Here is a 12,934-nt window from a genome sequence, read left to right on the forward strand (position 1 = left end):
ATATATATATATATATATAAATATATATATATATATATATATATATATATATATATATATATATATATATATATATATATGTATATATATATATATATATATATATATATATATATATATATATATATATATATATATATATATATATATATAAATATATATATATATTTATTTTTGTTTTATTATATTATCACACTGGCCGATTCCCACCAAGGCAGGGTGGCCCGAAAAAGAAAAACTTTCACCATCATTCACTCCATCACTGTCTTGCCAGAAGGGTGCTTTACACTACAGTTTTTAAACTGCAACATTAACACCCCTCCTTCAGAGTGCAGGCACTGTACTTCCCATCTCCAGGACTCAAGTCCGGCCTGCCGGTTTCCCTGAACCCCTTCATAAATGTTTCTTTGCTCACTCCAACACGCTCACGCACGCCTGCTGGAAGTCCAAGCCCCTCGCACACAAAACCTCCTTTACCCCCTCCCTCCAACCTTTCCTAGGCCGACCCCTACCCCGCCTTCCTTCCACTACAGACTGATACATTCTTGAAGTCATTCTGTTTCTCTCCGTTCTCTCTACATGTCCGAACCACCTCAACAACCCTTCCTCAGCCCTCTGGACAACAGTTTTGGTAATCCCGCACCTCCTCCTAACTTCCAAACTACGAATTCTCTGCATTATATTCACACCACACATTGCCCTCAGACATGACATCTCCACTGCCTCCAGCCTTCTCCTCGCTGCAACATTCATCACCCATGCTTCACACCCATATAAGAGTGTTGGTAAAACTATACTCTCATACATTCCCCTCTTTGCCTCCAAGGACAAAGTTCTTTGTCTCCACAGACTCCTAAGTGCACCACTCACCCTTTTCCCCTAATCAATTCTATGATTCACCTCATCTTTCATAGACCCATCCGCTGACACGTCCACTCCCAAATATCTGAATACATTCACCTCCTCCATACTCTCTCCCTCATATCTGATATCCAATCTTTCATCACCTAATATTTTTGTTATCCTCATAACCTTACTCTTTCCTGTATTCACTTTTAATTTTCTTCTTTTGCACACCCTACCAAATTCATCCACCAATCTCTGCAACTTCTCTTCAGAATCTCCCAAGAGCACAGTGTCATCAGCAAAGAGCAACTGTGACATCTCCCACTTTATGTGTGATTCCTTATCTTTTAACTCCACGCCTCTTGTCAAGACCCTCGCATTTACTTCTCTTACAACCCCATCTATAAATATATTAAACAACCACGGTGACATCACACATCCCTGTCTAAGGCCTACTTTTACTGGGAAATAATTTCCCTCTTTCCTATGTACTCTAACTTGAGCCTCACTATCCTGGTAAAAACTCTTCACTGCTTTCAGTAACCTACCTCCTACACCATACACCTGCAACATCTGCCACATTGCCCCCCTATCCACCCTGTCATACGCCTTTTCCAAATCCATAAATGCCACAAAGACCTTATCTAAATACTGTTCACTTATATGTTTCACTGTAAACACCTGGTCCACACACCCCCTACCTTTCCTAAAGCCTCCTTGTTCATCTCCTATCCTATTCTCAGTCTTACTTTTAATTCTTTCAATAATAACTCTACCATACACTTTACCAGGTATACTCAACAGACTTATCCCCCTATAATTTTTGCACTCTCTTTTGTCCCCTTTGCCTTTATACAAAGGAACTATGCATGCTCTCTGCCAATCCCTAGGTACCTTACCCTCTTCCATACATTTATTAAATAATTGCACCAACCACTCCAAAACTATATCCCCACCTGCTTTTAACATTTCTATCTTTATCCCATCAATCCCGGCTGCCTTACCCCCTTTCATTTTACCTACTGCCTCACGAACTTCCCCCACACTCACAACTGGCTCTTCCTCACTCCTACAAGATGTTATTCCTCCTTGCCCTATACACGAAATCACAGCTTTCCTATCTTCATCAACATTTAACAATTCCTCAAAATATTCCCTCCATCTTCCCAATACCTCTAACTCTCCATTTAATAACTCTCCTCTCCTATTTTTAACTGACAAATCCATTTGTTCTCTCGGCTTCCTTAACTTGTTAATCTCACTCCAAAACTTTTTCTTATTTTCAACAAAATTTGTTGATAACATCTCACCCACTCTCTCATTTGCTCTCTTTTTACATTGCTTCACCACTCTCTTAACCTCTCTCTTTTTCTCCATATACTCTTCCCTCCTTGCATCACTTCTACTTTGTAAAAACTTCTCATATGCTAACTTTTTCTCCCTTACTACTCTCTTTACATTATCATTCCACCAATTGCTCCTCTTCCCTCCCGCACCCACTTTCCTGTAACCACAAACTTCTGCTGAACACTCTAACACTACATTTTTTAAACCTACCCCATACCTCTTCGACCCCATTGCCTATGCTCTCATTAGCCCATCTATCCTCCAATAGCTGTTTATATCTTTCCCTAACTGCCTCCTCTTTTAGTTTATAAACCTTCACCTCTCTCTTCCCTGATGCTTCTATTCTCCTTGTATCCCATCTACCTTTTACTCTCAGTGTAGCTACAACTAGAAAGTGATCTGATATATCTGTGGCCCCTCTATAAACATGTACATCCTGAAGTCTACTCAACAGTCTTTTATCTACCAATACATAATCCAACAAACTACTGTCATTTCGCCCTACATCATATCTTGTATACTTATTTATCCTCTTTTTCTTAAAATATGTATTACCTATAACTAAACCCCTTTCTATACAAAGTTCAATCAAAGGGCTCCCATTATCATTTACACCTGGCACCCCAAACTTACCTACCACACCCTCTCTAAAAGTTTCTCCTACTTTAGCATTCAGGTCCCCTACCACAATTACTCTCTCACTTGGTTCAAAGGCTCCTATACATTCACTTAACATCTCCCAAAATATATATATATATATATATATATATATATATATATATATATATATATATATATATATATATATATATATATATATATATATATATATATATATATATATATATATACATATATATATATATATATATATATATATATATATATATATATATATATATATATATATATATATATATATATATATATATATATATATATATGTATGTATGTATATATATATTATAGGGAGTTACCACCTCTAGAACTGTCCTAGGGACCCTCATCCTCAGAGAAAAGAATAAACTTGCTTCAGGGAAAACTCAAGGTTCTCCCTGAAGCTGTTTGAGAATTTTCTCCTACCATCACCTATATTTCAAGTATGTTTTATTTAAAGACAAAATACATTGGCCAAACATTCACAAAAATACAGCAGAAAGTAAAGCAACATAGGTAACTCAGAGCTATATCTCGAATACTTCGTCCAGCTCCCCTGCGGTGGGCCGTGTGCCCAGAATGCTGCAGGCATTTCCTCTCTGGATCGCAATACTGAGTCTCTGAAAGAGGAAGCTGGTCGCCCTGTGGTCCTTGGTTTCTATGATCAGCTTTTTACCCAGCTCTTTGAGGAATTTTAGAGCACACTTGCCCCATGCTCCAAGGGTCTCCGACCATATTGGAATGAAGTTATAGCAAGGGAGAAGGTCTTCATATTTTCGGATCTTCTGGGTCTTCCTGTGGCTGGCAGCTCTACCCTCTTCCACTACGGAGTATGGCAGGTAGGTGTCTGCCAATGTGGCAGCACAGGTGTAGTCCCAGGCAATCTGCTTTCCATCCTTCCAAGGTAGCATAGTGGCTCAATCAGGACGCTTTTGACTTCCATCAGACCTCTGTATTTGGGGTTCCCGTTGAGCTGGGCAACGGGCTGTGGCGAGGTTTCTCTTTATGATGTCATTGACCTCCTCATGTCTGGCATACTTCCATTCTGCTGTGTGACACACGAGACCATGAAGTCCGAATTGATCAGCTGTCGCCCTGCCGCAAATACACCTATGTTCGGTGAGGATGGCGGCGGCTAGGCGAAGAGCAACACCAATCCGAATGGCCTGTGGGTCGAGACGGGTGCCCAGGGAGGAATTGGGAAGAGCTAACAGGAAATCTCTTGAGTGTGGTGCCTTCACTGCCAGGAGACGAGCTTTGTCCTTTCCTGAAGCATTGGAGAGCATTGTGTTGGCGATTATATATAGATCTATATATATATCTATATATATATATATATATTTATATATATATATATATATATATATATATATATCTATATATATATATATATATTTATATATATATATATATATATATATATACATATATATATATATATATATATATATATATATATATATATATATATATATATATATATATATATATATATATATATATATATATATATATATATATGTCGTGCCGAATATGTAAAACTGGTCAATTAGCAAAAACTCATTTAAAATTAAGTCCTTTCTAAAATTTTCTCTTATACGTTTAAAGATATATTTTTTTTCATTAATGTTAATGTAAAAATATTTAATTTTGCTCCAAAAGAATCTTAGAAAACTTACTTAACCTTATTTTAACAAGAACAATTTATTTTAACCTAACCCAACTAAATATATTTTTGATTTGTTTACAATAATTTAATACTAAACAAACAGAGTGAAATATATTTTTTTCGTTAGGTTCAGAATGATTTTGGCGAAATTATTGCACACACAAATTTTCACTTGTCCTATATGGCAAGATGAGCGTTGCTATTTAAGCCAAGATCGCAAGTTCTGCCTACTTGGTGCTGGTCTGCATATATATATACATATATATATATATATATATATATATATATATATATATATATATATATATATATATATATATATATATATATATATATATATATATATATATATGTATATATATATGCAGACCAGCATTTTGTCTCCTCTTCACTTGATTAATGGACACCACACCCCAGTGTCCTCTCTGTGGCTGTCACCTCGGAGGAGAGCTGGTCATTACAGCAACAAGAGGGATCCACCTTCCACGACGTGTCCTCGTAACTAACCCAGAAGGTGATTGTGTAATCTGGTAGGGACGTCGTGGGACGGCGAGGGGACGGAAGAGGGAAGCACGTAGGAGGGAATCATGGATGAAAGTACATGGGAGGGGAGAGAGGAGGGGAGTACATGGGAGGGGAGAGAGGAGGGGAGTACATGGAAGGGGAGAGAGGAGGGGAGTACATGGGAGGGGAGAGAGGAGGGGAGTACATGGGAGGGGAGAGAGGAGGGGAGTACATGGGAGGGGAGAGAGGAGGGGAGTACATGGAAGGGGAGAGAGGAGGGGAGTACATGGAGGGGAGAGAGGAGGGAGTACATGGGAGGGGAGAGAGGAGGGGAGTACATGGGAGGAGAGAGAGGAGGGGAGTACATGGGAGTGGAGAGAGGAGGGGAGTACATGGGAGGGGAGAGAGGAGGGGAGTACATGGGAGGGGAGAGAGGAGGGGAGTACATGGGAGGGGGGAGAGAGGAGGGGGGTACATGGGAGGGGAGAGAGGAGGGGAGTACATGGGAGGGGAGAGAGGAGGGGAGTACATGGGAGGGGAGAGAGGAGGGGAGTACATGGGAGGAGAGAGAGGAGGGGAGTACATGGGAGGGGAGAGAGGAGGGGAGTACATGGGAGGAGAGAGAGGAGGGGAGTACATGGGAGAGGAGAGAGGAGGGGAGTACATGGGAGGAGAGAGAGGAGGGGAGTACATGGGAGGAGAGAGAGGAGGGGAGTACATGGGAGGGGAGAGAGGAGGGGAGTACATGGGAGGAGAGAGAGGAGGGGAGTACATGGGAGGGGAGAGAGGAGGGGAGTACATGGGAGGGGAGAGAGGAGGGGAGTACATGGGAGGGGAGAGAGGAGGGGAGTACATGGGAGGGGAGAGAGGAGGGGAGTACATGGGAGGGGAGAGAGGAGGGAGTACATGGGAGGGGAGAGAGGAGGGGAGTACATGGGAGGAGAGAGAGGAGGGGAGTACATGGGAGGGGAGAGAGGAGGGGAGTACATGGGAGGGGAGAGAGGAGGGGAGTACATGGGAGGGGAGAGAGGAGGGGAGTACATGGGAGGGGAGAGAGGAGGGGAGTACATGGGAGGGGAGAGAGGAGGGGAGTACATGGGAGGGGAGAGAGGAGGGGAGTACATGGGAGGAGAGAGAGGAGGGGAGTACATGGGAGGGGAGAGAGGAGGGGAGTACATGGGAGGGGAGAGAGGAGGGGAGTACATGGGAGGGGAGAGAGGAGGGGAGTACATGGGAGGGGAGAGAGGAGGGGAGTACATGGGAGGAGAGAGAGGAGGGGAGTACATGGGAGGGGAGAGAGGAGGGGAGTACATGGGAGGGGAGAGAGGAGGGGAGTACATGGGAGGAGAGAGAGGAGGGGAGTACATGGGAGGGGAGAGAGGAGGGGAGTACATGGGAGGGGAGAGAGGAGGGGAGTACATGGGAGGGGAGAGAGGAGGGGAGTACATGGGAGGGGAGAGAGGAGGGGAGTACATGGGAGGGGAGAGAGGAGGGGAGTACATGGGAGGGGAGAGAGGAGGGGAGTACATGTGAGGGGAGAGAGGAGGGAAGTACATGGGAGGGGAGAGAGGAGGGGAGTACATGGGAGGGGAGAGAGGAGGGGAGTACATGGGAGGGGAGAGAGGAGGGGAGTACATGGGAGGGGAGAGAGGAGGGGAGTACATGGGAGGGGGAGAGAGGAGGGGAGTACATGGGAGGGGAGAGAGGAGGGGAGTACATGGGAGGGGAGAGAGGAGGGGAGTACATGGGAGGGGAGAGAGGAGGGGAGTACATGGGAGGGGAGAGAGGAGGGGAGTACATGGGAGGGGAGAGAGGAGGGGAGTACAGGGGAGGGGAGAGAGGAGGGGAGTACATGGGAGGGGAGAGAGGAGGGGAGTACATGGGAGGGGAGAGAGGAGGGGAGTACATGGGAGGGAGAGAGGAGGGGAGTACATGGGAGGGGAGAGAGGAGGGGAGTACATGGAAGGGGAGAGAGGAGGGGAGTAGATGGGAGGGGAGAGAGGAGGGGAGTACATGGGAGGGGAGAGAGGAGGGGAGTACATGGGAGGGGAGAGAGGAGGGGAGTACATGGGAGGGGAGAGAGGAGGGGAGTACATGGGAGGGGAGAGAGGAGGGGAGTACATTGGAGGGGAGAGAGGAGGGGAGTACATGGGAGGGGAGAGAGGAGGGAAGTACATGGGAGGGGAGAGAGGAGGGGAGTACATGGGAGGGGAGAGAGGAGGGGAGTACATGGGAGGGGAGAGAGGAGGGGAGTACATGGGAGGGGAGAGAGGAGGGGAGTACATGGGAGGGGAGAGAGGAGGGGAGTACATGGGAGGGGAGAGAGGAGGGGAGTACATGGGAGGGGAGAGAGGAGGGGAGTACATGGGAGGGGAGAGAGGAGGGGAGTACATGGGAGGGGAGAGAGGAGGGGAGTACATGGGAGGGGAGAGAGGAGGGGAGTACATGGGAGGGGAGAGAGGAGGGGAGTACATGGGAGGGGAGAGAGGAGGGGAGTACATGGGAGGGGAGAGAGGAGGGGAGTACATGGGAGGGGAGAGAGGAGGGGAGTACATGGGAGGGGAGAGAGGAGGGGAGTACATGGGAGGTGAGAGAGGAGGGGAGTACATGGGAGGGGAGAGAGGAGGGGAGTACATGGGAGGGGAGAGAGGAGGGGAGTACATGGGAGGGGAGAGAGGAGGGGAGTACATGGGAGGGGAGAGAGGAGGGGAGTACATTGGAAAGCAACAAAGCAAATTTTATATTCTTTTATCATGTTTTGTAACGGCTTAGTGATTCATCTCTTTTTGCCATATTTGATGTCAAGCAGCGTGCACAACACCGAACACATCCGCGCACGTCTGTGAGACTGATCTCATCTATGTCTTGTCGCCTCTATTGTTTCTTGTGCTGCTGGATGCAGTGATAAGCAAGACGATACTAGAACTCAAGTACTCTACAGGTTCTCAGACGATTTAGATAAAACGGGAACAGTCGACTTTTGCGCTGAAGCTGACTGACTAAAAGTCAACAGGAACATTTCCATTGTCAAGGACAGCATTAAAGAATGTCGAATTTTTATTACTTTATTTCGAGAGGAAGGTCTAAGCCCTTGTGGATGATAGAGGCACACAGTGCAGGACTCTTAGACTGGCTCCATCGGATCACTTCAGACTTTGAATAGCTCTTCTTGGATGTGTCTCATTTGTCCAGTATAATAAAGGCTTAAGCAAGATCTCCTGATATTCAGTTTCTAATGAAGAACTCTGTTTAGTACGTTAAAACTTTCTTCATGAAGTCAAATTTCTTAATGACAATACGAGCTGCTGCTGCGGTCCTTCACTGCACATTCTCTACACTCCAGTTAATGTTCATCATTTACAGAATCTGGGGAATAACACTGCATACATTATAATCACAGTGAACTCTAACACGTTCCTTATAAACTATCATTTTCTTTTAACACATCGGCCGCTTCCCACAGAGGTATGGTGACCCGGAAAAAAAGAAGAAACACCTTTCATCATCAGTCACTCCATCATTATTGTCTGTAATGCTTTTCTAGTCGAAATTTCTTGTTACCAAACCTCGCTTTTTATTTTTAGCTTGCAGCTAGACTTGGTTTACTTGACCGAACGCTATTGCTAAAAGGTTCTTTTCTACCTTCGGTAATTACCTTCGGTAGTTTTATATTGGTGTTTAAGTGCATTACTCTACACTAATTTACTTTGAAGTTTATTTTCCACGTCTCCGGCAATCGCGCCAACTTATGCAGGTCCCGATCAACACTAGTCTTTAGTCTTTCCCTCTCACAGCTATGCTGACGGTGTTCTCTCCCTCCCACCTGACTGCTTATGGTGACCATGACTGCCCTCTCCCCCACAGGTTTACTGACGGTTTCTTCTTCCCCCCTAACAGGTCTGCTGATGGTTTCTGCGTGCGGGGGACCTGAGGACGTGGAGGCAGCCTACCCACTGACAGGAGTGACGGAACTGACACCCATCTCCTACACCAGCTTGACGGGGGCGCTGCTGAACCACGACGACGAAGACGACGAAGCAGAGATAGTCGAGGACGAGGAGGGCAATGAGGACGAGGACGAGGAAGAGCCTTACTTTGACGCCTCAATGTCTCCGACTTACACAGCCTACCTGGGCAAAACAGCCACACTCACCTGTATAGTCCACGCTGCCAAGAGTGACAAGTCGGTAAGGAAGGGGAGAGAGAGAGAGAGAGACAGAGAGAGAGCGAGAGAGAGAGAGAGAGAGAGGGAGAGAGAGAGAGAGAGAGAGAGAGAGAGAGAGAGAGAGAGAGATTCTGGTCTTAGAGATGAAATGTGGAAAGGTGGGTATTAAACATATTTCCCAATAGTGAATCGCAACAATATCGAATAAGTTCATCGTTAATTACGCTGGATCAGTTCACTTTAACACAACACGAAAAGATTTCATGTGAGCGGAGATTAATTCGACATTGAGTCACTGGTGCGGAGATTTTCAAGAGATAAAGAATCGGACATCTGTCATTTAAGCAACGCCTGCAATACCACAGAGATGTGGCGTTTCTGTTTCGTACAAAGCCAGGCTTTGTACAAAACCATGTCAGGTCCGTGGACAGCCAGAAGACAGTTTTTATAACACAAGACGGGCAGCCATTGGTATTTGCGTTCTGGTTTAACTTTTCCTTAAATAGATGTGAATCATCTATTATTTATTCCTTACTTCAGCTGCTCTTGGAAACATGTTATCACGACCTGGATGCATCATTGACTGATGCTGTATGGCAGCCTTCTACGCTGGCGACTTTGGTTCGAATCCTGCAGTGCTCTTTGGCAGAGTTTTTATATTTATGGTTTTTGTGAGAATCAGTGTGTACACACAGAGTAGTGTGAAATATATACTGTGTTGCTAGAACACCTGGGTGACGAGTTTTCTTCCACCACGTACAGAGTACTCTGTGCCTGCCATAATCTACCATAACACTGTACGTGAAAATAAGTTTCCGAGTTGCTTTTTTTTTGCGTTAGCGAAAAAAAAAATCTTAAATAATAGTAACCCATTTCCAAATATATTGTCTACAACATAAAGCTCTTACCTTACTGGGGTGCAAACTACGGTCCAGTATTTCATCCTCCGAGTACAAGCACTCTGAGCTACAACGCTACAAAGGATGGACAGTATATTGCAAGTGATTTAAACCCTCTCCAGAGTGCATTAACGCCGGACTCCTGGCTATTTCATTACATCCCAGGAATTTAGGCAACCAGGGTGCCAGTATCACTAACTATATTATATAATGCACCGGGTGGCCTAAATATGTGCCTGGCTATAAAATAACCATGACTCTGGCGAGGATGAGCGTAAAATACTGCTCGCTGCTTTTGAAGTGTGTTGGCTCAGAAAAGTTGCGTGTCTGCATACACTCCCGAAGAAACAAAGGTGCCTCCTAGTGCCCGAAGATACCTTTGAGTGTGGCAAGTCTTTGAAGAAAATTTATTCAGAAATCCCGTTTGACAATCCTGCGATGGACATGAGAGAATAGTGAGATATAAAATTAGGAATAATGCAATTAGCTTTCTTGGATTCTAATCACATGACCACACAAAAAAAGTATCCCATGAGGAAGGAAAGGAAAAAGAAGGAGCTGGAAATATTGATAATTAAGACTGTTATCACATGGAAACCAAGCTAAAAAATAAAGCTGTCTGACAGGAAATGAACGGTATACTGAACAGTCATGAAAAAATACGGTACTGAGTTGACAGGTATAGCCAGGCCTTCAAAAACAACTCCAGAAAATTCTTCCATGGTTGACTTAGCAACAAGGAGAGAAAATGTAGATTAAATTGGACTGGACAATGAAACAAATACTCAGACATAAATGTTATTATATCTAACAGAGGTTGAAAAAAAGAGCTGATTCCTCATGCTGTCAGTGATGGATTCAGCTCCTAACAAGCGTGAAGCAACAAAGTGACGGGGAAGACGAGCTCTTAAAAGCTCTCGGGATTTAAGCTCTTAGAACAGAAAAGAAAGTTAGCAAAGAATGAGGTGATAAAGCTGAATAACGTTGGAAATCGGCTCCAGGCAGTGATAGGGAAGTATACGAAGAGAACAATAGAAATTTTCACAGCCTTCTCACCACTGAAAAGAGGCCATTATTGGAAATAAAAACAAACTACGCAGAACTGGCAAACATCTGTACGGCGAGAAAGGAAGTAATGAGACTCCTGCAGGAACTCAATAACAACAACGAGACCAGACTAAACATCGTCATGGGTATTAGAAGGAGCTGAAGGTTCAAGAGAAAGCCTCTCCCTAAGATCTTCAATGAAACACTAAAGACAGAGGAACTGCCAGATACCCAGTGAATGACTATTGTAATCCCAGTATTAAAGAAGACTGACAGATAGAAGGCCCAGAGTTACAGACAAATATTTCTGGAAAATATAGCGAGGGAAGTGGAGAGGTTGATGAAGAAGAGACTAACCAAACACTTGGGTAATATGGATTTCCTCATAGACCACCTGCACAAATTTAGGAAGATAATCCCTGCCTACAGATTTAATATAGGTCGATGACACATTAATAGATATCAGACAGGAAAAAGATGAACTGGTGGACTGCGTATTCCTAGATCGTAAGAAATTCTTCCAGACATTACCAAGCCTAAAACTGCAACATGTACTAGAAAAGTAGGTTGGGAAATCTGGCAGAGACGATTAACTGTAAGACACTAATTGCAGAGGAGTCTTGACAGAGTATTTGATAAAGCCAATGTGTGGTGAAACGTTGTAAAACAAAGACTCCTCTGCGGTCTGCAGTCAGCGTTCCGCCATTTTTGTGAAAGGTGGATTAATGATTTGTTTAGAGCAGAAGACAAAACGTTACGGTCAGACACAAAATGTCAGGGTTGAAGAGTTTAACTAGTGGAGTCCCCTAGGAACCAAACTTAAGCCCTATACGGATCACAGTGTATGAAAACAGACTGGCGGGTGGGTTAGGATTCCTACTTAACAGTGATTGCAAACGATACCAGATCAGGATGATACGAAGAAAACTCGAGGAGACTTAGAGAGACTTGAGGAATGTTCAAACAGGTAGCTACTTAATTTGAACCCTAATACGTGAAATGCAATATAAATGGGGCCCGGAGACAGGAGACCAGATGCAATATAACATATATGAAGGAAGCATCTTATGGACTCAGAGAGACCAAGGAGCTGACATTATGCCAAACCCGTCACCTGAAACACATACAAAACATTTAGCATGGTCTGCCGATGCTAGGTATGCAAACATAAACATTATGTTCACAAACCTGAACAGAGGGTCGTTCTGGACCATTATCAAGCCACGATTAGACAACAGTCGTAATGTGATTGCCCAGGAAATGTAATCAAAAGATTTATCTAAAATATGTTGATTAGTTGTGATTTTTTTCAGCAACGGTAGTGTGCTTTTTATTCCTCGACTTCTTTTCAGTATATATGCACGCCCATTCCTCGAGTACACAGAACCAGTGTGGTACTCTTAATTGGTCAAACAAAAAACGAGACACAAATTAACACGTACACACTTCAAGGCTGGTACCACAGCTGTTATAAAAAAAAATGCTGCAGGTAAAAGTCGCAACTCTGAAGGAGAGCAGATTACGAGGAGACACGACCATGATATAGAAGATTACCCAGAGAACAGACAGGAAGTGTGTGGCGGAGGAGGTCGCTTCCACTTATTACGAGATATTCAGATTTGTTTTACCTAAACACTTAATTTACTTTCTTCATCTGTGAAGATGTAAGCATCCGTCTTTCTGTCTTCCTTCATTTTCTTCCTCTATTCCTTCTCCCTGCTGCTCCTTGGTATCGCCTCTCTCCAGCTCCTGGGCCGTTTTCTCACATCTGGAGGAGGACCTCCGCAACTTGATACAGCT

At 44.1% G+C, this 12,934-nt stretch overlaps 1 protein-coding gene across 1 annotated transcript in view; it reads left to right on the plus strand.

Moving 5' to 3' along the window:
* LOC128695175 (zwei Ig domain protein zig-8-like) overlaps positions 1 to 12,934 on the plus strand; it is a 163,690-nt gene that overhangs the window by 127,065 nt on the left and 23,691 nt on the right. Inside the window, exon 2 of the mRNA XM_053785671.2 lies at positions 8,921 to 9,210. Within this exon, the coding sequence (XP_053641646.1) occupies positions 8,921 to 9,210 (290 nt within the window). The remainder of the gene's footprint in view (positions 1 to 8,920; positions 9,211 to 12,934) is intronic.

This window comes from Cherax quadricarinatus, chromosome 14, assembly GCF_038502225.1.
Source record: "Cherax quadricarinatus isolate ZL_2023a chromosome 14, ASM3850222v1, whole genome shotgun sequence".
NCBI classification, from domain to species: Eukaryota; Metazoa; Arthropoda; class Malacostraca; order Decapoda; family Parastacidae; genus Cherax; species Cherax quadricarinatus.